This window comes from Pseudochaenichthys georgianus, chromosome 6 (genome assembly GCF_902827115.2).
Source record: "Pseudochaenichthys georgianus chromosome 6, fPseGeo1.2, whole genome shotgun sequence".
Lineage (NCBI taxonomy): Eukaryota > Metazoa > Chordata > Actinopteri > Perciformes > Channichthyidae > Pseudochaenichthys > Pseudochaenichthys georgianus.
This window is the reverse complement of record NC_047508.1, coordinates 34,342,449-34,368,109: the sequence shown is the minus strand read 5'-3', so window position 1 is coordinate 34,368,109 and position 25,661 is coordinate 34,342,449. Positions and strand designations below refer to the sequence as shown.

General features: G+C 42.5%; 1 protein-coding gene across 2 annotated transcripts in view; it reads right to left on the bottom strand.

The window, feature by feature from the left end:
* Positions 1–25,661, bottom strand: part of LOC117447501 (PDZ domain-containing RING finger protein 4-like) — a 122,135-nt gene that overhangs the window by 29,878 nt on the left and 66,596 nt on the right. The window contains exon 1 of one of the 2 annotated variants that reach the window (XM_034084210.1): positions 19,277–19,607. The exons of the other annotated variant lie outside the window; for it this stretch is intronic. Within the exon in view, the coding sequence (XP_033940101.1) occupies positions 19,277–19,345 (69 nt within the window). The 5' untranslated portion in view covers positions 19,346–19,607. Of the gene's footprint in view, positions 1–19,276; positions 19,608–25,661 lie in introns of those variants that run through there. 2 annotated transcript variants of the gene reach the window in all.

Here is a 25,661-nt window from a genome sequence, read left to right as displayed (position 1 = left end):
TAAAGGTGCCTCGTAAGAGTCTTTTTAGCACTAAAAAGACATAAAACAATCGACACAGTAAAACAAAGTGCCACCACTGCTCTTCCCTTACTTATTCCTGAACTTGTTTTCAGCCCATTTCTATTGTCTTCCTGTGTACAATCCTTATATAATAAGAAAGAAAGAAAGAAAGAGGGTCAACCTTTATTTTCCTTTACCTTACTTACACAGCAATGATAATATCACACTCACCAAAGAGATGGGGATGGAGCAACATCAACGTTTATGGGCAGGAAACTTGACCACATGTACAGTATAGCAGACAGGTTGTATACAAGCCGTTTTGGGAACAAGGCTTTTTTGCTTTTTAACGAGATGATGAGAAGACGGCACTAATATCGTCATTTACATGTGAAGCTCCAGCCAATCTCTGCTGCTTGTATAATGTGATACGTGAGCTACAGGGAAGATCGAAGCCTGATTTTCACTTTAGAGCCAGGCGAGCTAAGCTAACTAGCTGAAGGGAAAAGCTTCACATACTGTATAGCATAAACACATAAGAGTGTAATACATCTTATGGTAAAAACAGTAGGTGGTGGCCTCTTTTAAAATCCCTATTTACACAGTATGAATACAACAATAGCAAGTTAGCCCCTGTTTACCCCATTCCCAAATCACCGCAATCAACCGTGGGACTATAATGTTCTTATTACAGTGACACATAGCCTCCTTGGTGGAGGTAATAATGGCAAAAACTAGAAAAATAAGATCCAAGTTGTAATGAAGATATATCCCTTTATTATCTGCTATTTCTCATGAAGTTTTAGAGAGCAGTTGACACATGTAACAGATGGCACTAGCAATGCCAGGGCCGGTCTTATTCAGTGTGGCCTGGGGAGACTTTGAAAGCGGTAAATTGTTTCCTTCACGTTTAATATGCTCATCCTAGCAGCAGAGGCAATTAACACTGGATAAGCACTATTTACATAATGCCAGAATCAATCGTGACCACAACAAAGGCTCCTCGTCTGACTTCCCCTCTCTCTCTTTCCTCTCTTACTGTCTCTTTGTCTATGAGGCTGTCACACGGTCGCTGGCTTTGCGAATAGGAGTAGAGGTCAGACGGCGGCACGTGGAGCTTTGACAGTGCAAAAATGATCAACTGGGATGGTTTGAAAGGTCAGTCAGGACCCCTGCTGCTGGCCACTGATCTGCCTGTTAGTAATTAACTGGAAGCCAGTTCAGGTGGGGCGTCAAGGAAAAAAGGCAGGTAAAAAAAGGAAAGGGGAAAGACGTATGGTAGAGAAGAGAACAAACCTAAACTACAGGATGTTTCCAATTCCAGCTTCCTGCCGAAAAACGAATTTCACTCCACAAAACAATTCTTTTTTGTTTATAATGTGAGCGATTCCAGCTACATTGTGCCTTAGGCTGCTGGTTTTAACGCTTTTCCCTGAGGCAATTATTGTCCCATCAAAGAAATGTCAACCACCACAAAAGACTTGACAAGAGAGTGGGCCGGTAAAATCCAGAGTGCCTCACAGACCGACAGCCAGCAGGTTTGGTCAATGCTGCCAATGTCAAAGAGTACATGATAGGCTGAGGCTGCGAGCGCTGAAGTCTCATTCAAGCTTTTCCTCGTACCAAACTCATCCTCAAATCTGAATTCAAACACTGGAAATGTTTCTGAGAAAGTAAAGCGGTGGATAGAAGTGTCAGGTTTATGGAGTTGCAGGATTAAAAAGCCTCCTTGGTGCCCAATGAGTAAATACAAGGTTATTGACTTCTAAGCACTTAGCAAAGCTCAACACCACAGGGATCGAGCTAACATACTGCAAAATACTCTCAACTAATTGCTTTTACAAAGGGCAGTCTTTGAAGTCCCAGGGAGTAATTATACGTTCATCAAACAATACGTTCCAGTAGCAAAAATCTTTAAATGTAGAAAACAACTACTTTGACTTCTCAGTGTGATAAAGACCGCACATAGACACGAAGGCAGACACATAAAGGCCTCCAGAAGGGATCCTATTTAAGTTGAAGGACACACAGCAGTAAATAAGATCAAAACTTCCAATGAAAAGCAGAGTAGTCCAATTAGAACGGCATTTACAATGAGACAGTGATGAAGTTGCTGATGATAATCTTATCCTTGTAAAGAGCAGCGGCACGAAGCACGATTAACGGAAGGACATTATCTGAAGACAGTGATCACAAGTGTAATCAATCTACTTCATGGCTACCTGCTGTATTGTTCATGGCATGAGGAAAGTACCCGCGAGAGGTTAGAAGGAGTCGATGTCTGTGGTTCTCTCTCGACCCACTTGAGCCTCACTCCTCGTCAGGTCCCCGAGTCAATAAACAAAGGGAAGTGAGAGGAAATTGGATGCAATTCGGCGCTTCCCACTGTGTCCTGATTACACATTTGGAACAGTGGAGGCAGAAATGATGCTCAGAAGAGCTCATGTGTACTTGATCAACAATATAGTACCTGATTATTTCAGACTGGAGATACGGGGAAGCACATGAAACCCTTAGTACTCACTATGATCGCAGCACTAACAAGGACAAACATAGGCCCGTTTTGGGTCACAAGTGATTGAACATAAAATTACATTCAAATCCGCCTCCCAGTGGTAAACACAAGTAAAGTAGGACACAGCACTTCTTTTCGAGCCTTCAGATACATCAGTTCAGTTGTTAGCGGTCCTGATGGTTTTTGGACGTTCAAAACAATGAATATGTCTCAAATGTGCAATGACTTTTCAACGTATTATGTGTAATATATCATTGTTAAAATATGAATGCGAGTACAGTTTTTGACATATTAGGCACATGTAGCTTTAGGTGATAGATACTATTGGTTAATAGATTACTGGAGAGTATAAATACTTTTTTTTCATCTCATACAAAGTTGTAAGTCAGGTATGTTATTGTTTAGGTTCAGAACAACATGACCACTTCATCATGGTGGCAAGGTTGACCATTTAGAGACTCCAACATGATGCTGGCTTGATATTGGCTTTGTGTTGGACTTGCTCTGTTAAGTTCTCGAGAACCAAGGATTACATTTTGATTCCAATTCGCAAACTGTTTTTTAAAGCACTGTACTGTAAGAATGCTTCCAGAAGGCAAGCAAAGACAGAAATGGCATTATGATTAATTAAGAGGCATTAGAAGCACGACAGGCCAGCGGCTGTACTTTAGATTTCAATGACACAACCAGATGCTTTGAATAAAACCAAGAACAACATGAGTCCCTTAATGGATGTCAAACATTAAAGATCAAGTAACCTCTAATATAAAATACAACAAGCAATGTGAGCCAGTCTATTCTCAAATTAATGAAACACCTGTCAAAACATATTTATATGACCCGGAGCTTTGCACAGTAAATGAGCTGTAACTTTACTTTGCTCTTGATGGAAAATACATTAATAAAAAAATAGTCGACCTGGCAATTTTAATGCATGCAAAAAACAAGCAAACAAACCAATCTTGATTAAGAACACCTGGCGCTGTTGTTGTTCGAAGATTGCATCAAGGAATGAGTGATTTACAGGCAATACGCAGCAAAGTTCCTGATTAATGATTCTGCCATTGCTTGAAGTTTCTCCAAAAGAAAAAAATGAAATGTGTTGATGAACATATTGAGCTCGTCGAGAGCTGCAGTTATTAGCCGGCACTTCAGAAATATTTTGACATTAAGAGGAGTGCGCAGACGGCAGAACTGCTTTCATTGATTGTGCAAACGGATGGGAGATTGGGGGCGGTGGGTAATGTGGTAATGGTATGCATGTGTGGTGGTGGTGGCAGCAATAGGGGTGTAGGGGGGGTCTTCACACTGTCATGGGAACCATAAGTAGGCCGCGTATGCGACGTCTGGGCTGCGTGCTTGGTGTTCCCGGTTTCATAAGGGTTTGGCTTCTCTGCCTAATGGGTGTAATAAAGGATTGTTCATGCCAGCGTCCGCTCATTTATTCTGATTCCTGAGAGCGAGAGGGGATCGCTACAGCAATCAGCCACTACTCACCGGTTAATTCCAAAGCAGATTTATAGCCCGGCCGTGTAATGGACGCTCCGTGTGCGCACACATGTGATTGTTTCTGCGTGTATGTGCGCTTCTAACACATCCTACCTGTGCACAACGTCAGTATTGTTTTACAGGGTTTCATCCCCACCACTGGGACGTCAAGATTACATTTTAATCGGCTATTAAGTGCAATCACAGCTATGCATTTGATCCCAATGAAGCTTATAGAACCCACACCTGGACTATACAGTACAGGCTGCAACAGGGCCATCATCTGTCCTGGCTAAGAAGAGACAAGAACAGGTCACTTGTGGCTGTAGTGGAGAGGAGACCCTCCTGCCAGACAGGGTGACAGCTGCTCTGCCTCCCCAGCACAGGGTGTGTGGTATGAGGGGAAATGAGAACGATGTGAAAGCTGGAAGAGAGAAGACGAAGGACAGCATGATGTCCAACTGGAAGTGTCATAAACAAAGCCCACTTTTCCACTGCAGGAACTAAAGTTGTGATATAGTAATATGTATGGGCTTTTATTTCCATTGTTCTATTGTTCTATACTGTATGCTTTGGCGAGAGAATTCTGGATCATAAATCAGGCAAAATGTGGAAGTTTAAACTTCTTCAAATTCCAGGTACATTTAGGCAGTGCTACTGTAGCAACGCTGTTCATCATATGTGGTCAAGCAAACGTGCAGATAAAGACTGCATTTGAGCAAAAAAGATTCATTTTGAAACAAGAAACAATACATATAGATAATGACAACCAAGTGGGAAGAAAAGATATCTGCAATCAGATTTAAAAAATGAAAATGTGTGAGGATATTTCATTGTTTGGAAGGAGCCACATGGCAAACAATGCAGGGAAAAACAATTAAGCGAGATTGTAGATAACTCTAGGACCGAAAGCCTGCACAGCAGAGCAAACAAAACAACAAAGCCATTGGAGCTGCTATCATCTACTGACGGGTTCGCTTTGCAAAGTTCCTTAACATGCAGGTCACAGGTGCTGCATTAACTGATACAAGTGGAATATGTCTTTCCCCCCTCGAGCTGTATTGTCTATTTTCCTTATTTGTTTTCCACTAGCAGATGCCTAATTGTGGCACAGCCCTGCCAAACGCAGAGCACAAGGACACTGAAGCGATAGTCATTAGACTGTAATGCAGCATCCTCTGACACTATAACACTCGTGTCTCCTCCGCTGCAGACTCCTAAACTAGACACAGCGAACTGAGGAGCGCTGAGATGTGAGGGACCGCGGCACGGTGCAGCGCTCCACTTTAGCTGAAGTGGAAGTTTTTCTTTTGTTCTCGTGTGCCGGACGGTGTGTGGATTTGGCGAGCGATTAGGTTCATTTATACCACCGCAGCCACTTGGCAAGGATCACCACTCCATGTGGAGCCAATGTAACACTAGAATGAGACCAAATGGCTCTCTCAATGTGAAGGCGGAGAGGGGGAGGATGGGTGCAATGGTGGAGGGCATCTGCTCAACATTTACCTAGTGTTTTATAATTAGATGAGCGCAACTGCTCGGGAGCAACACGTCTGTTCCACTGTGATTTTCTGATAACAATTCTATGACTTGGAAACAGGCGGAGGAGGCCTGTAGATGGAAACAATTAGTGAAGCTATTAAAGTATGAACCATATTGCAAGTGAAAAGAAATCTGTGTTCAAAACATAGAGACTGGTGCTGGGGTGGACGTTACTCATGACATATGATAATTGGTCCCAAGCAGCAGGAGGGCAACCTGTTAAATCCTGCTCACATCTGGTCCCTTTTGGTTTTCTATTTCTCTCTGTTTCGCACATTTAATTGCGTGCCAAACACAGACATTTAGCACTGAATGATAACAGCTCAGTGGGTGAAGAAATAGAATCCATGTGACGACAGCAGGATTCACAACAAAGAGCCTCCCACTGGTGATACTCAAGTCACACAAAATGTATTTTATTCTACTGTCCTTTCTGGCAGCGGACAGTTTGTCTTGTGTTGCAGAAAAAGCAGAGGTTTAACTTTAACATTAATTAATGATGGCTCTATTCAATTTAGGTGTGCCAGTAAATCATTCTAGAGAGTCAGCATGCACACTGTCGTGGCTCTACAACTGGAGCACCTGAATGGAGTGCGGCCATTATTCATATTATCCATTACACAAGTCTTCAATACAGTACATCAAAATGTATGTTGGAAATAAGGTCAGTTGCATTGACTAACACAGTATTTTTCAAAGGGGGGGCCAGGGGGGTCACGCAAAGTTTGAGGGAAAGGGGAATTTTTTTTTTTAAAGTTACATTTTTTTTTGGGATTTTATTAATAACTGCATATCTATCAATCTATGTCCTTTGATGTCAATCTTTTAATATGTTTTACTTATTCATATATATTTTTTTAATTCACACGACCGCCCTTAAAGTCAATCAGAATCGAGCTGCCGCTACTGAGAGTGAAACTGAGCATCTGCTCAGCTTTTGGAGCAAGTGAGAGCTAGTGAATATTTCGCTCTGCAGCTGGATGAGAGCACGGATGCAGCAAATATTGATGTTTATATATATGAATATAAATATCTTTATTGTTAATATTACTGTTGAATATTATATATAATATTATTAAGGCATAAGTAGCTTTAAAAAATGCTAAAAAGATATGTTAATTGTTCATATTACTGTTCAAAATTATACAATATTATAAAGACAGAAATCACTTTAAAAATATGTTTACTGTTGATATTACTGTTTAATATTGTGTTAAGAACAGAACAACTTATTAGAAGAATAACTGATTATTAATTATTAATACAAATATATATTAAGAAAATGTATTAAGCTGTATGATTAATTTGTCATATTCTCCATCATAATGTACTCATCATTTAAAAAAGAAATTGCAACAGGGGGGTCCCTGGCAGAGGATAATGCTATATGGGGTCCTTGGCATGGCAACGTTTGGGAACCCCTGGACTAACACATATTGTCTTTGAGAATATAAACACATGATGTCTACAAAGATGCAACTACATCCAAAATGGTCCCCTCTAGTTTAGGTACAGATGAAACCCCCAAAAATACTTGGTTCACGTCAGGGAAATGTTGGTAGGAGGTGGGATAAGAACCCCAGTTGCAAGTAAATCACCTCAACAGCCTCAATACCCTTATCTTACATCCGTTTCCAATTTGACGCTAAATGTTAACATTTGAAGTTGTTAAAGAGAACAGTTTAATATTTGTAATTAACCTAATCAAATCACAACTTTTTGTTTCAGATGTATGGTTGTGAATGGATTTAACAACATATAACGTCTTAAATAGGGGAGTGTTGATATGCTGATTTCTTGTTTCACTTTGGATAAAGCAGGTTTGCTTTTGGCCACTGTTTCCAGTCTGTATGCTACAGTAAGCAAAGGCTCACAACAATAATAAGGCTAATAGGCTTTTTCTTAATAGTTAATACACAGACCTTGATAGTGACATTTTATCTCACTACAGCTGATTTGATAACTATGGAAATGTGATTCTCGAAAATGTATCTGTAAAAAAGAGATGTCTTTCTTACTGCAAACTAATACAAAACAGTAGACCTTAACGTATGATTTGCTTATGGTAATTGTTTTTGTTTAAATTAAAAAACCCGTTTGTAATTAACTTTCAAATGAACCCACCTGATCTCCAGGCAGATGCAGCATTCAGTAATAAATATGCTGCTTTAGCAATTCTGCCAACACAAGCCAGAGCCAGGATGTGTCACTTCACAGATGACAGAGCTCCTCTTCTCGCACACACCGTCTAAATTAAAAGTCACAACAGGCATTAGACATGCAGAGGACCATGTGCTCCCTTATAGTGCAGACTGATGTGTTTACACAGAATGTTACTTTCTTTCACTAAAGGAAATGGCTAAGCGTGAATTCGAGTCCTTGTGGTTTATATTTATAGCGACTTGCAATCGAAGCAGATTTGAGCTTATCCTAGATGCCATTGTGATTTATGTAAAAAAAGGAATCTTCTGATACAAACATATTTTTGCTTTTTGATCGTTGTCAGTAAATCACAACTACAAGCGACATCTGTATTTAATAATATTTGATATGCGTGACGAACAACTGGTCTACTGTTGCAGCATCCAGCCTTCGGTGGTCATAAGAAGAGCGATATATCTCAGATTCACCTGGGGCCCTCGCTGACGTGTGGGCTGCAGTGTAGACAAAGACAGGGAGGAAAGCGGAACTCCCTCAGTTGTGTGACTGCCACATTCATTCTGTACAAAAAAACAAGCAAGAGTGATGGATTTTCCCCAAGCAACTGGGATATTTCTAGACTGTGTGTTTCCTGAAATACAACTCTCTCCCCAGAGCAGGCAAATTTAGTGGAGAGCTGTAATAGCAGGATGTGATATGTTGGCGTGCAAAGACAAAAACACACACACACACTAACATAAAGCCCCCTGCAGACCATAGATACACTCAAACACACAATGTCAAGTGGGAGCTATATGTTTGCTAGTCGTCCTTTTTCGTGTTTTTGTACAGCATTCTGACAGGTCCCTGATGGATAGCAGCCCTCAGGTAGAGGAAGTAGCCCATCCTCATCCCGCCCCCTTCTCTCTTCCTCTCAAAACATATTCTGCTATTGATTAATTCACAAACAGTCTAAATGCACTCAGTGTCTAAAGGCAGACTTTCTGTATTGATTATCTCGGCGCTATTCCCTCAGGCTGCCTCGGCTCCAAAGGCACGCCTCTGAGGAAAACACCACTTCCAAATCTAATCCACTTTGTTTAACTGCTGTTACTAGAAAAAAATCGCTGCAATACCAAGTCAATATCAGACATGTTTATGCGACACACTGTGTAAATACATAGCATGAATCACAGACCTTGTTTATGGTTAAATAAAGCATAATTTGCGGCCGACTATGTTTGGTTAAAGCTAGATGTGGGACTTCACTGTGGTCTTTTGGCGCTGATCTGTCACTGTCTGTTGTTTTTTAGGAAGCTCTCAGCGTGTCTGTGTGATGACAGCAGCGACTCCTACTTCACATTTGACACGCCATGGAGAGAAACTGACATGGAAGGATGACACTCAGAGTTGGTGATGTGCCAATGACACTAATGGAGTCCTCCCCAGCACTCCCCTGACATTATCCAGACTCTGCCTCGTCTTTCTTGATCTGCCCCTCCGGCTCGCACAATACTCTCCCCGATCCCCTGGAGTCTGCAGATCCACTGAGACAGAGCTGCATTTTTAACAATGTTTCCACAGTCTGTGACAGCCACACTTGAGACTTTTAAAGGATACTCAGACACCTTCCCTTTAAGAAAGAATGGTAATTGATCACCGCAATTTGGTTCACTGTGGAATCCTATTGATCCAAGTGTACAGCCGGATTAAGGATGATTTAAACAAAACATATCTTGTGCGTGTGATTGGTGGCAGGAACTAGTGGACCCTAGTGAGTTTTGACCCAACAAACAGTGTGGGTTAGCCAAAGAGAATAAAAAAATGTCTACTGGTAAGATTAAGTGTTTCTAAACTATTCTAGTCAGTGAAAGAATACTCAGCAGGAACTTACTACCACATTTTGATTAATATATCACTTCATTTTATGACTTTATGGTAAAATAACTATGCCTTATGAGTCCAAAGCAACAATTTGTCAAGCTATTCAATTACAATTCAATGCCTGCATGCAACTTCATGCTGCTACAGAAGAAGAAGGAGCTGAATAAGGCAGGTGGCCCCCTCCTCAGTGTGCCAGTCTGCCTGCGAGTGTTGAGGCTGTGAGGAAGGAGGTCTGACTGTGAGAGGATCTGGGTTGTGTAGGAGGTGCTGGGTGGACTCGGTGCTGCGGGGGAGAGAACACGCTCTCCTCTCCAACATCACAACGATTGCATCTTCTTTCTACTGTGAACTTCTGCGAGCTGCTGTTTCACAACAACGTGCTGTAAACATAGTTTCTTTCTCTCACATGTTCATATTGATACATATTAAACAAAGTGTGCCTCCATACTTACATTGTTCTTTGTTCTGCAACCACCATGATTTACCAAAGCATTAAACAAACTCTATTTGAAACAATTCTTGCAAAATCAATTAACCCGCAGACCTGCTTACTTGAAATTCTAATGTGATTGGACTTTCAAATAGATTTTGCAATCCACTGAAATTACATTTACACTGAGGTGGCAACTGAAACTCACCCTGCATTGATTTCATTTGAGAAAGGCTTGAGTTTAAAGAAGCCATTGAGATGCTTTCATTGCAAATGCAGCTCTTTGAAAAGCGAGGTCTTTGGAACTGTGTCAGTGTGTCAGCGTGACAGCCGCACAAACAATAAAGCCACGGCTCCGCTCCACACGAGACGCTCAGACACAATCGAAAAACGGAAACCTTTAAGATTTATTTAAAAGAAGCACAGCTATGGGCTTGCTGCCTGGCTTTTGTGTTCAAGCTAATAATACCTGATATGGCTCCTGGATTGATATAGATAGATAGACTGTTAGAGAGCTAATGTCACTGCGCAACGGCTGTATTCATGGTGCTTCTTATCACTTTCCTCCCCGGGGCCCGGCCGTAGAGCTGGGGGGGCAGGGAGGTGTGAGTGTGTGTAACCCTTCCCATCAAACGGCTGTCAGGCCGCGCTTATCATGGGAGCTGCAGGGGGTGCCCGCTGACCTGTGGAGTGACACCCAGCATGGCAGCCTCACCCGGGGGGCTTTATGTTACCCCGACACCCTCCCCTCCCTCAAGCGGCAGCACACACACAGCCTGATCTCCTGACCTACTGCAGCATCCGTCACACACACAGAGACACACACCTGTCAAACACAACCGCACCTTCTGAGCCGCCGCACAGGTTGAAGGTAAAAGCATAAAAGTGAGAGCAATGGGGAAAAAAAACAGAAGGATAAAGTAAAAGACAGACAAACAGTGAAAAGGGGGCCACCACTATAGGCTTCCACCACAAGGACTCAAAGCTTTGTCGCCTCTCTTTATCGACTATAGATCACACAGGCAGCCCGAGCCCTGACACCATCCTATTTCTCCAAATGTCAGCGGCGATGTTGGAGCCGATATCTTCTGGCTTGGGGGAAACCGGACGCTGAATACATTGTAGAGTACAGATAAGAAAAAGCCTATGTATTCTGTCAGTTCCTCTTTCCTTTTACCAGCAACGAAAAGAGAACTTTGTTTTTCCGCAAACCAGCAACAGCATTGAAAACACCAACACAACGGCATCTCTCGGATACGGGTGTGAATGGAGGAAATATAGTGTTTTATAACGCCTACTAGAGCTCAGCAGTTAATCAACTATATCCCATAACAAGACTCAGTGGTTTTATATCCTGATAATATTTTAGTAAAATATCATTAAATGATGCAATTAAAGCTGATTGAAAGCATACTAAATTAGTTATCAAGGGTTTTCTGTTACACACATTTCTCTGATGTAGGATTCAACAGAGTGACACTGCTCATGGTACTGAACATTTATAGAAATTGTTGCATATAATAAGATGCCTTTGTTTGCCGTATTGGGAAGAAACATCTTTGTCAATACCATGATTTTAATTTCAACCATTGCTATTACAGCTCTAGTATTTAACATAATATCTTGGCAGTAAGAGTCAATTAGTGGAAGTTATAACATTATACGAATCATTATTATTCCCCTAAAGCATTATTGTTCCTGATAAATAAGCAACATATCTAAGTTATGATTTAATAAGAGCTAACACTCAGAAAACAACTTCTTTATCAGCACTGTATGGTGTGGTTGGATCAGATTTGATTGACAGCAGCTTCTCCATGGGGAATGCTGAACGCTCATATCTGATAGAGAACAGTCAGAGGCAAACACTGTGAGAAAGCGTAAAAAGAAAAGAAAGTTGGCCTGCTGCACACGAGCAGAACACTCCTTCAGCACTAAATATACTGTTGCACTGGCAACAAATAATAAAAAAAAACACAACTAATATGATTCAGTTTGTAAATGGACTTATTCTGATTGGTTAAAACCAAGAGCACAGGCAAAGCGATAATACATCCATACATTTATCCTATGAAATAACCACAAGTGTTTTAATGTTTGTATTATTTTGTGTTCATGTTAGCCCGCTTCACTCAAAGTAAAATATTTTCAGTGGTACCCATATTTTTCGCAGTCTGTTATTTTACGCGTCTTCATCTGAATATTCCTCCACTGCATACAATACCAACTAATTGGGAGGAGAAGGGAAGATGTATTCCTGTGAATTGTAATAAATTAATGAGGGCCCTTCTGTCTACTTAAACTCAGATAATCAGCTAAGAGGCACCCCGGATGCAGATGCAACCCCCTGTGTGTATCCCATAGCTCTTTGTTTTAGCCAATGTTTGTAGTAGGAAAGCCCAAGCTGTCACTTCTGTTCCCATTTCTCACTTGATAAACACACACGCACACGCGCACACACACACGCACACAACACAGAGGTGGAGAGTGGAATCGAACAGTCTGAAATCTTGCATACACGCAACCACACACAGATGGAAATGCACATGCATCAGACTTATAGTAATTGTGAAAAGACACAAACCAAATAGACAGAAATGATGTGAACATACGCGCTTTACTCGTAGAAACATGCTTGAGAGACACTGCTGTGTAAATGGAATACAATAACTGCTTTGAAATTCCTAATGTAATATTCTGAGTTATACTGTGGCCAACAAGTCATGGCTTATAATAATGCAGTCAGACAAATATGGCTCGTTTGCCCTTTGTTTACGGGACAGAGGACATAAAATATTTGATATCCCCCATGCCACAGTAGCATGCTGTTTCGGAGCTCGTTACACACACAACACATCTGACTCATTTTACACCGGGTTCAATTCATTAAATAGATGCTCTGGTTCACTGGCATTGAGATACTCAGGCATGTAGTTCATTTTATCCGTCGCTCCTCTAGTCTGATTGAAGTCGACGGCCTTTGATCTTGATTAGCATGCGAAAGTAAAACATGCACTAAGACAAGGACCGCTGTTCCTCATGGATGACGCCACGCTGATGTCATCCTCATCTGCTAAAGCTAGATTTACCCAAAGTGAGATTACTTTCATCCCAATGGATTCATGAGGTGATGGTATTACAAAAGGAAGGTGAATGAATCTAATGACCTCCAGTTCTTTGTTTGCTTCTATAATTAGCTTATTTTTGTTTCTGTGCACGTACAATATCCACCTATTGTCTGAATACCTGAAGAGCCAAAACAAGCACTTCTATATCCAACAACCGGCATTAAGATGTAGAGAAATGTGTGCCCTTGTAAATAGCGTTGGTTCCCTAAGGAAAATAATATGTCATTGTTTGTTAGTGCAGGTCTTCCTTGGTGGTGGCGGTGAGTGAGATTAAAGAAATCCGCACAGACGGAAGCACATACGGGAGATAAAACTAATTTTGAAGAGCCGTGTTCATGTTGGGTTGGAGAGGCGGAGGAGAGGAGGGCGTCCGGAGACTTGATGTGTGGATGAAAAGGTCAGCTGGGTTCTCATTGAGATAAGAAACAGATGAAAAGAAAAAGGTCAATTCATCAACTCCCTTCTAAATCCCCTCTGCTCCTCCATGGGGAGATTTAGTGGACTGACTGATAAAACCCATTGACTTTATGTCTGGTGGCAAATGTGGCATCATTTGTATCTGAGAAGTACAGCACACACCATGTGTGTGTTGTAACCTCATTTTAAATGTATCATATATAAACCAACACTATGTTTAAATCTCACTATTTTCTATTTATTATTCAGATGCAGTCAAGCGGTTGAATGTGTGATTCACACAAAATTAGACTGTGAAATCTCCAGTTACACAGTCAGTGTGAGGTTGTGGTTATGCAACACTCTCTGCAGCGGCTTCAACCTGAGATGTATGGGAATAGCATTAGACGCTGTGAGGGGAGCAATAAAGTTAAAAGATATATACTAATTATTTGTAAACAGACTGAGTGGAAGATCATCTCAGCATATTTGGATCTCAATTTCAGCTGCTGGGAACCCTGAGATAGACAGCTGCAGAGCTCAGAGCCTTCCATTCATATTGTAATCAAACACGGTTGGCTGACAGATCAGGCTTCTGGTTGGAGGCTGTGGGATGAAGCAGAAAGAACACTGCAAATGATGATGGGGAATGGGGCTGACTCAGAAATATGGTTCTTTATATTAGGAAGGAATGAAAAGAATGTGCGTGTGTGTGTGTGTGTGTGTGTGTGTGTGTGTGTGTGTGTGTGTGTGTGTGTGGTGTGTGTGTGTGTGTGTGTGTGTGTGTGTGTGTGTGTGTGTGTGTGTGTGTGTGTGTGTGTGTGTGTGTGTGTGTGTGTGTCCATCTCCCTGCCCATGTGTCTTTAAAAAAAAAAAAAACCTTTGTAATGCTTTGGCATTGTAAAAGCAGCGCTGAAAGCCTATATTATATTTCGGGCTAATCTATCTTTGGTGGACACAAGATCAATCAAGCAGCACATTATTACTCTCCTCCCCCTCTTTCTTCTTTTCTATGGTTGAGGGACATCCTTCAAAAAAACATAATGGGACAAGAAGATGGATGAGAACATTCGTAGCTAACTGTCTGGAGATAGTGCTGGAGATGAGGTGGGGGTCGAGAGCAAGGTTTGACAGCATTAATGTACCGGCAAAGCCATCACAGCACATGTATACTCAAAGAGAGGAAGTGGGAGGACTGCTGCTTCCAGTTTATTTCCACCAATGTAAAATCCTATTTCATAACAGGCTGACATCTACAGCATTTGTTTTATTAGCAGATTCATAGCTTGGTCTGTAAATGTCAGAAACAGGGGGAAATGACCATTAGATTTACTAAAAGGGGCCTGGACGGAGCTGTCGGATTACACATACTTCAGAGATTTGGTCCAAAATATAATGTTGCACACACCATTATGCAAAATCCACTTGTTCATGTCTTTTAAACATGTGTCTCCTCTGTGTAAAGAGATTCTGAAAGTTTCAGGAAAAAAAGATTCGCTCACTTTTTGTCCTGATCCATTTATAGAAAAACCTGTCTGAAAACGAGCTGATCAGATTTTGCCGACTTCATGATGTCATAACGTTTTTTTTGCTTGTGCAACCGTTAGCCAATCACTAACCAAGGTAACACCCGCCCACCTTATCGCCTGAATCTCCTCCTCGAGCACCATTGTGTTCTTTTTAACCAAATATCTCTCAGAGGGACGTGGGGAGGGGCTCCTTGTTTTCATCTACAGTAACAGACACAGAATCAGCACTTTGGAAGCAGGGCTGAAACAGAGGGGATTATGGGTAATGCTGCAATGATCCGTTTGGTATTTGGAGCCAAACACTTGAGACATGTTTTGTATAGATCTGAGACCTGTAATATATTGATGAAAAACAGTATAATAGGGGACCTTTAAGGTAAAGAACAACAACACATGTATTGAAAGACTAATGTTTGGATTCCAAAGTAAACAAACATTGTATAAGCAAGAAAATACACTTTTACTGTTGCCGCTCTGAACACCTACGATTACTTTTCTCCCACTTTACAACTCTAGACTAAATGCAAAACTTGCTTATAAAGAGAACACACTTGTACCCTCAGTTGCTGGCGTTCTGTATGTGACGAAGCATGCAGCCCGATGAAGCCTGCAACCCCTTTTCGTGGCTCTTGTGATAGAATGCATACCCATTACACACATGGCCGCTGGTGTTCCAGAGCAGCAGCACATCAGCTGCTTACACCTTCTCCGGTCCACAGGTTTCACATCTGGTGAGCATATTCACGCCACCTGCAGGACCCCGCTCCTGGGAACCGGCCTTCACCCAGAAACAAATGAATTCAAGATCCGCGTCATTTGATGTCTCGTCGTGTCCCGCCTCGTCAACACCGGTGGCACTGCTCAACACGACATTGCTAAAATCTGAGATTCCATTACAGCGTCCTCCATGAGCGCATTCAAATGTATAAACCCACTTTCTGTTTTCAGCAAGAAAATTCACCAAGACTGTTTTTTTGTTTCCTGTAGCCAGCTGTGTGTGTGTCTCATTTATGCAGCAGGTTATCAGGGACTGCTGTACCTCATTGAGTTGCTTTCCATTTATTTCTCATATGCAGGGATGAGTGATTCTGCTATACCGTCTAATAAAACATGTACAAACCGACTATGCTGCCAGTGTTATTGGAGAATTACAAAAGATGATAATGAAATGTGGAGGGTCTGTATTCAATTCATCATTCAACAACATTGAGAGTGACTGGCTGCTACTGTAACCAAACAGATGCTCAACATCAGCGCTATATTAATACCTGGATGGGTCTTTTTGGTTCATTTTGTTTCGACTGCTACCCTGTCTGCAGAAATCCCATCCTCTCAACATAACCGAGTTTCGCTGCGTTGCTCCTCTCATCAACATCTGCCATCCTGCTAATTAGCCCCAAAAAGCCACACATCACTGGGTTTCAGACAATGTGTGACGCACACGAAGGGAGCTCACGGACACACAATGGGAATTAAAAAGCTCTGCCAGATCACAGAGCGAATCTACAGTATGGGATTGTATGCATGGAAAGGCCAGAACAGCAGCATGGTGGAGGTTTACCGTAGTGCGAGTAATGCTGAACCTCGGGTCAATAGTTTCAGCAAGGTTTCATCCTTGTTGACCTAAGATGAGGAAAATCATCCTACTTCTTCTCCTCCGCACAGAGGACAATCATTGGAAGGTTAACTAGAGTGGAATCCAGCGGAGAGCCGGCTGGAGCAAAGATCACATCAAAGGTAATCAAAGATGAGAGGAGGAATCAGAGGAGTCGAAAAAGACAAAGACAGATAGAAAAAGATACATCCACGAGGGCTGATGAGTAGGTAGGTAGACAAATAATAAAGGTGAAGTTTAAAAAGTAAAAAAAAAGACCAAGGCTACAGGAAATATCCTGTTTCCTCCTGTCCAGACGAAGAGGCTGATACAATACATAAAACATGTCGGAGCTGTGAGGTAGCTTTGCAGGCCAGCTGAGAAAGGTGAGCCCATTTCCATGCAGAACACTTGCAGCTGTGAGAGAAAGGAGAGAGAGTGAGGGAGCCAGCAAGTCATAAATCTCCCACAGCTCCTGGGGTCAAGCAGACGGGGAGAGTGTCAAAATTGTTTCTTGGTGTGAAGGGAAGGGGAGGAAGGTGGCTAACCAACCACTGTGAATGACTCCTGCTCCTCCAATCAACCTTCTGCGGGGCCGGTCAGTCACGCTGTGACACCGGCAAACCACTTCTGCAGCATTTGCCTACACACACATTCAGAGACTCTGCATAATCACAAGAGTGGAGTGACATGTGTGTGAATGTCTAGGTGTGTGTGTGTGTGCTTCTGAGCAGCCCAGACAGAACAAAAAGACTCAGCATGGAGGAGTGAGTATATAAGAACTGAAGGGAAGGTGATAGCTGAGCAAGCTGGACAGATGAGACAATATGTAAGAAATAGGATTAGGATGCCAGCGGTGTGAGCGCAGCTTCCCGCTGTCACAGAACAGTTCCCACTAACACACGACGACACACTGCTACCTGAAAGAGACCATTGGTATTCCCTCCTTCATTTGTGCCAGTCGTGTTGCTGTTTTTATGTCTTCTGTGTGCTGTTACAGAGGGTATACTGCTTGTCTCTGCGGTTATGTTTCAGTGCGTGCACGAATATGAGCATGGAGACTGTGAGGATAGGAGCTTTTCTGTGATGTACGTGCTAGAACAGTGTACAATGATACATCTGTATTTCAAACCAAAAGTCTACTGGATAACTTCTCTTCCTCCTCTCCATTGTTCTCTCAGCATTAATGAGGATTCACCTCCTTGCTTCTTTCTTTAATTTCCCCTTTTACCCTTTTCTCCTCCCTCGCACTTTCTCTAACAACTGCATCTTTAACGGCTTACTCTCTATTCCCATCCCAGTCTTTATCTTCCATGCTCTGTATCCTTCCTGCCTTCCCTCCCACAGTGGTGATCAGAAAGTAGGTGCTGAACCAGCTCAGTATATCAGTGGGTGGACAGACATGCAGAGAGTCTCCTGTCAACACTGAGTGTGCCCTGGAGACTGGCCCACTTGGCGTACACTGATCCCCTCTGCTAAACCACCAGAATAGGAGTCCATGCTATTTCTTAACAACCAATGCGGACAGAGGCGCAAAATCCAAGATAAGCACCAGGGCAGCACTATTTTTATGGTCCTCCTGAGGAGAGGCAGGCACTGCAGCGGCTACCGATTCATCCTTCATGGTCCCTGGACAATTCTGTCTGTCTGCTAATATTAAACAGACCATTAGTGAATGCAACATACTTTACTGCTGATCCAGAAGCTTAAGGCTTTCCCTGATCATTGATGCGTGCAGGGTTCAATCTGACGGACACTGTCCATCACAAGAGTTTGTCAAAGTCTCAAGTTGCACACAAGGTGAGAGCTACAGGCAGCGGTTAACCTGAGCTACTTTACCTCCCCCACATCTTCTCATTATGTCTTTTCACAAGGGTAAAGAGAGACATCTCACTTCTAATTAATGCACAGGATGGTTGTATAAAATGGGTAATGAGGCTGTGATCACAGTGGCGTAAAGGCTGGCGCTACTGGAAGGGGGAGTGGGGGAGCAGTACTTCACTTCCAGGAGACACCGAGCTTCACAGTTATTAGCCTGTCACAGAAAGAGCGCTGATTGGAGGATGCTTGTTTATCTGCTCTTCCTTTGCCCTCAATCTGAGATAATGTCCTTGTGTCTGTTGACTCACTAAATGCTTGGAATGCATTGTGAATTAAACAGCAGAGGGAATGCATTTCTCAGAAAAGTGCACAATTATTCTACAATCACATCAATAGTCAAACATAGCGTGAACATTTTTAAACAGAAAGACACACACACTTTGTTTGTTTGCTGACATTCGGACCTTTGACAACATGTGTCTCCAAGATGAAACAAAAACAAATCTGCTGGCACAACACTGCAGTGTCCCTCTGTGACCAAGACATGCCAAAAGAAAACTTTAATTAAAAACTCTTGTGCTACTATTTCATCTTCCTGCATGATGAATGACCTGCTCTCTAGGCAAGTGCTCATTACTCGGGAACACATCTGCTTGGGAGAACGAGACCTCTTACTCCATAGTACTGCCTCACTTTCAAGACCTATTTCCAAAAAAGAAAGCAGCAGCCTGCTCTCAGCAAAGCACACATAATGAATCACACACCACTACACACACAATCGATGCCAGAGTCGGCCGTGCCTCTGCTCACCTGTGCAATCTCATAAAGCAGCTTGTAGTGTTCTTCTCGCTTCTGTAAAGTGCACAGATTGCAGCCCATTATAGTCGTCGTGGAAACGCCAGGCGTCCAATTCTCCCCGAGTAGTGGTGGTACGGACACAGGGGGTCACCCTCCACACCGGAGCGCTGGTTCTCATCAGTCACTCCTTAAGCAAGCATCTCTTTCAGGCATCCCATTCACACATCAGAAACAACTCCGGCTCAAAAGGAACAGAGACCTCCAGCTGAGAGAAACAGATGAGGGTTCAGATGTGAGCAGTGTGGCAGCAGCTTCAGCAGTCGTACAAGTAGCAGCATCAGCCAGTTTCTCTCCTCTCTCGCTCCCTCTATTTCACAGACTCACACACACATGCACACACTCGCACGCCGGAGTTGTGACTCGCTGAGACACTCCCCCCTTTTCCCTACTCGGTGTCAGCGCACATGACTACGCTGATACCAGCCATAGACTGTGATACCAGCTCATGAATATAGAGGGAGAGCACTGTGGTATTCATGAGGGAGGCGGGAGACGGGGAGGGGACCGACGGAGAGGGAGGAGTGTGTGAGAGCGGGAGCGCTGGTTCATTAAAACCGAGGCTCAGTTATACAATAAGCGCCTTTGTGTGAGCAGCTCCTGTGAGGAGCATGGATGACAGCGCTGAGACGACACACACTGGGGCATTAGGCTTATGGGTAACCTGCTTGCATACAAAGGGATTGTATTGGAGGTTTACCTGCTTCAGGAGTAGGGGAAGTGAGACAATATTTCAGAAGGACATAAGGATGTCTGAACAAGAGGTCACGCAGGAAATATAGCATTAAAGCTCGTAATGGCAAAATGTTTAAAACTTGAATAATTAGTTAACTATTCAATTAGTTTACACACAGGAATTGATTCTTAAAGGTCACCTGTTATCCAAAATCCACTTGTTCATGTCTTTTATACATCAACATGTGTCCCCTCTGCGTTAAGAGATTCTGAAAGTTTCAGGACAAAAGATTCTCTCTCTTTTTGTCCCGATCCATTTATATAAAAACCTGTCTGAAAATGAGCTGATCAGATTTGGGCCACTTTATGATGTCATAACGTTTTTTTGGCTTGTGTAACCATTAGCCAATCACCAAGCAAGGTATTAGGGATGCTCCGATCGATCGGCCGTCGATCGATATCAGCCGATCGATCGGTGGTCTCTAAAAATGCCCATCGCATGACGTAAAACGATGAGGTAAAATACATGACACTTTTCTCTGTGCCAAAATGGCTTCACCAGTCTGGCAGTATTTTAAAGTGTCCGAAAAGGACAATAAAATAGTGGTATTTGCTATTTGTTGTTTGCTTATATCACGCAGTCTGTTCTTCTTCTCTCGGTTATCACACAGTCTGTCTTCCGGTTGTTGCCTCTTTTGAATGACGAATACACACTACCGCCACCTGCTGGTAATATTTTTAAGTCACTAGCCACTACAGGTGTCATTGATGATGGGAGTCGTCAAGGCAAATTGGCAATCAGGAAAGCAAGACACTTGAGAGATGATATCAACCACAGACATCGCTCAAACTGTGATGATTGCAAGACAATATACCTTAGCTATTGTCTCCGTCATGAATCCCCGTTTGCTAATAGGAAGGTTCACTAACGAGCAATAATTGTTGGTCTCCAAGTCAACAGTGGGGCTTCATGTGAAGAATACAGCTAAGAGTAGATGAGCGCTCATCAGATGGCTACAGGGCATCCCAAACCCCAGGGGAATACATAATCCGATTTTCTGGGCTTTAATTTTGCTCCACTGCCTGGAGGCAAGCCAAACACACACATACATCTTGCCAGACCATTATTGATAATACCATCCTCCCTTTTCGTCTACGCCAACCAAACAGTCCTTGCTACCGTCTTCTCTTCATCCTAAAGAAGCCACACGAAGTGGGTTTTCTGCGGTTGCCAGGCAATATCAAATCCATGAAGTGCTGTTCACTAAAGTGTCAATTTGACATCAAAGGGTCTTGTTGGAGCCTAGGGAGTGGGGATATAATATTGCATTTGATGAACAGGGGTGCTATGTTTGCTTGCGGTACAATGGACTCTGAAGGAAATGCGAGTCAGATGCAGTCTTCTGAAATGGTATACTGAGGTCTGAGAGCTATGAAGTGCTTGTGAGAGAGAAGGACTTGCTCTGTAGTTGTCTATAGTAGGTAAAGATGGAAACAATAAAACCAAGGGTTGAAAACAATGCCCTTCCTGCATGGAAATATAAATAATAGATCCAGAATGTGCTGTATCCAATATTAGTACACGTAAGGTGTACTCAGGGTTCAGGTCTGGATGACCATCACCCTGTGATGTTGAACTCGCTGACCCCTAAAGGTTAAGATGCTCATCGGTCAACCAAATGGTGTTTCGCATCATCTGTGCAGCGAGACTGCTACAGTAGCCTCTGCCTGCGGTCAAGCAGCACCTCTCCATGGGACATGCAGAGTGACGGATGCTCTTTGAAGAGTGCATTAAGACTGATAAAAGCTCTTCCGAGGTTCTTTATGGCCGTCAGTTTTACATTGTGACAGCGTGAATTTACCTGAGACTGCATTTCCAATGTAACCTAAGGGCAAGATTGGTACATTATAGATACATTTAGTAAAACCATTTACTTTCTGACATGGTGAAGGGCTACTGGATGTACAATGTGTCTCCTCGCCTGTCACTGCTAGGCTTTTAATGTGGAACTTACTCAATAAATTGTATTGTTTTACATTTATATGGAAAATGAAAGTGGCTACTGTGTAAAACATTTGTAGATAACCACTGATTCCGTCTCCTTCTCATGTCCTTTCTACATCCCCACTGTCCTTTCCTACTGTCCAGCAGTCGTTTATCATCCGGTCTGCCCTTTACCTGCTCGGGTAGAAACAGGCCCTCAATCGTGTTCATTCTCTCAGTTAATGGGCCTCACATCGCTGGGCATGGAGAAGCGATTTGTCCTCACCGTGATGGGTGTATTTTGAGGTTTCTTCAATTGCATTTCTGACAAACTGATATTTGAGCTCACCTTAAACCTGGAGGTATAACCTTCAGCCAAGTGTGTAATGCAGGTATATGGCCCAGTTGTAAACCCCTGTGCCCTCACACATCCCTGCATACTGCTCACACAGCCACAGTCTTCTTTCCGTCACACATATACAGTAACACACAACACTATAAAATGAGCATTGAAAGCCCAACCAATCAGGATGCTGCCAGTGTTGAATATGAAGTTAAAATCAGTACCCTCAAACTGTATTTGTATAGATTTCTTGTCCTGTTATAAATACCGCCGTCAGTCACCCAGCAGAAGTTAGATCAATTCAATATTCCACTGAATCCGACTCAGCAAGCTGACATGCATCCCGTCTGAATGACTTTTAAAGCAAGCAAAACATGGAGCGCATTTTTCATTTCCACTCTGACAGCTACTTTTCAAGGCTTCTTGTTGCTGCCAATCACCGCTCTTGTCAGGGAAGCTCTTGGCAGAAAGACGTGGTGAAAGAAGACGCCACTCATCTGAGAAACTAATATTTCACAGATCCCTAATATGAGATGAGTGTTATTCAATCTAAAATATACACAAAGCTTAGATTTGGGACAGAATAGTGGAGGATCACCTCAGGCTAGTGGAAGAAATGACTGCATCCCAACACTTGTGTAGTCTTATGGTAACCTTGACAACAAACTAGAGAGCATCTTAACATAGATGGAGATGTAATAAGAATCTGTTATTGCTGTGATTACTTGTCTATGGCAATGTCTGTCAGGAATACCAAGAGTCCCCACAGTGTTTAATACATAAACAGGTTTATTAGGCCAGCTCTGACACACCAGGTGGGCGGAAATCTCTTCGGTGTGAGTACTGAAGATTGAAATCCTGTTCGTGTGAAAGGAGAGCCGTGGGGATCTGAGAGTGGTTCTTGATGCGACACGTAGCTCAGATCTGCTGCTGTAGAGCAGCCGGTCCTCCTGGGTATCCAAATGACCTGATTTGGGAGTAATTAAATGAGGCCCTTTTGTGAATGAATCATGGTTGCAGCCCGCTCCTCTGATGACAGCTCTGACGGAAGTTGGTCCAGCGCGGATGCACAGATGCACAGGTGGGCGCTTCAAAGCCAGCGTGGCCAGGCGGCGGGAAGCCAACCAAAACATCTTTCTCAATGACAATAAATTATTAAAAAGGCTTGAATCTTTAATTCATGTGGGAACACGACCATGGATAAAAATAGCACATTGAATCCAGCCCTGCATGAGAACACGTGCAATATTGCTTTTCAAGCAATCAACATAATGGCCATCTAATTCACAGCCTGAAGGGCAATTCAAACTCTAATTCCTGCACACACAAAGTATGCAGTTTTATTTTCAAATCACGCAAATTTCACTGATAAATGATGAATAACTGGGTTAATAAACCTTGCAATTAGCACATTTAGCTAATAACACGACTCTACGTATTTATGCATCTAACTCCGTAATAATCGGTTAGGAGATATCAATAATACATAATTTTTTAGGCACAATTGACCAAACATATTTGTTCTTGTTTCCTGTAATCCAACAGTGATTCATACAAGGTGCGTTCTAACAAGGTTGAGGCTTGACATACTTATGACATAAAAAAAAAATCCCGCTAATTAGCCTCTTCACACGGATATCATATCCCTTTTGAAGTTTCAAAACAAAAAAGCCGCACATGCCACGCAAACATCCTACATGCAATCTGTTTAACCCTGATGCGCCATCTGCATAAAAATGAAACAAATTGCAGAGCAGACGGGAAGCTCGGGAAGGTGTGAAACTGCTGATGGCGTGACATATGCCAAGCATTCAGTTTAGTCAGTAAAAAGAATGAAACTATCCGAAAGTGGGATCAGGATGAAATACAAGTCAAAGTGGTGCAGTCAGAGTGCTGAATGAAGACAGTTTTAGATCATATATGTGTCTGCATCTGGGTGAAAATGCATCACCTGAATTAAGGTTAAGTATTGTGAGAAAACAGCTGTGTGAATTTTTCAATATAGTTTATATTGTAATATTAGGCCAATAAAGGTATTGCTTTATTCAGTTAGGAATGACTGTTTAAAGGAATGTCAACATCAATGTGAGACAGGACAATGGTTTTTCAGGAAGTGGCGAATTAGACAAAAACATTCTGATTGGTGCATTTATCTATCAAGGGTTTCTTAGAATCATCAATCTCGCATTTCCTTAGTTTGGTGGTTCACAACAGACATATTTAAAATAAAAGCCAAAAGGTTGATTTATCCTGACATCCCAAGTCAAACATCAAAAGTGCTCCTCCCATAACACATACAAAGAAAGAGTGAAACGTTTCCCAAAACATAATGTATTTAGTTCGAGGAATAGCTGCAGGTGATACTCAACATGTGAAAAGGTCCATATTATCATATTATATCATCGCAGGTGTGAATCAATTATAAAATATTATTAAGTGCAGAACGTTTTGGTTAGACAAAGAGATTGAAGACCCATCACTGAATACATTATGGTACACAAGTCTTCTCTTGAGATAACATTTATTAATATCCCAAAATGTTATAACACAGGACATCTTAAAACATTTGATCCGTGTCACCAATTAAATAATTAGATTACAAATGTTATCAGTTTAGTTTGCACTTTTTTCAGTAGCCATACACCCAATGTTTCCCAGGCTGTCAGAAATGACAACACAACTGTGTTATTGTAGAAGGAGCAAGAAACACTACATCTGTTTAAACATGTAAGGGTGGTGACCTTTTCATACAGGAAACATGTTGATGCTTCGAGCTGGAGGAGGGGAGCGTTGAGTGAAAGACAAAACGTTCTTGCTACTTTCTCTGCAGGACCCTTTCCGTCTGCTTTCATATTCATTCACCCAGAGGCTGAAGGCTGCGTAGCCCGCACTAACTGCTGCACTCACACACCCCTGTGACACTCTGACCCCGACACCCCCCGTGTAGCAGGACAGCCTCGGGGCACCATGCACTGCTGCTGCTCCAGCCTCCCTGCAGCTCTGGGGAAAGGAAGGTTGGCTCCCTTATATGTTTAGCCTTGATGGTTGTTAAAAATTCCCCCTGCAACACCGTGATGAATAGTAATCGTTTCAGATGCATAAAGCACTCGAGCATAGCTGTGAAGTATGCGCCGTATATCTATAGATCTAACAGAGACACATTAGAGGTCCATAGGTCTGCCTGCTCTTGTTGCCCGAGGTGTTTAATGATATTTGTGGCCTGATACTATTCCTCTGTGTGCGGGGCTCCACCCTTTTTATTGTATTATCTGACATACAGTAACAAGACCTGAGAGATCCCCCACTGTATGAACCTCCACAGGGCATACAAGTGATTA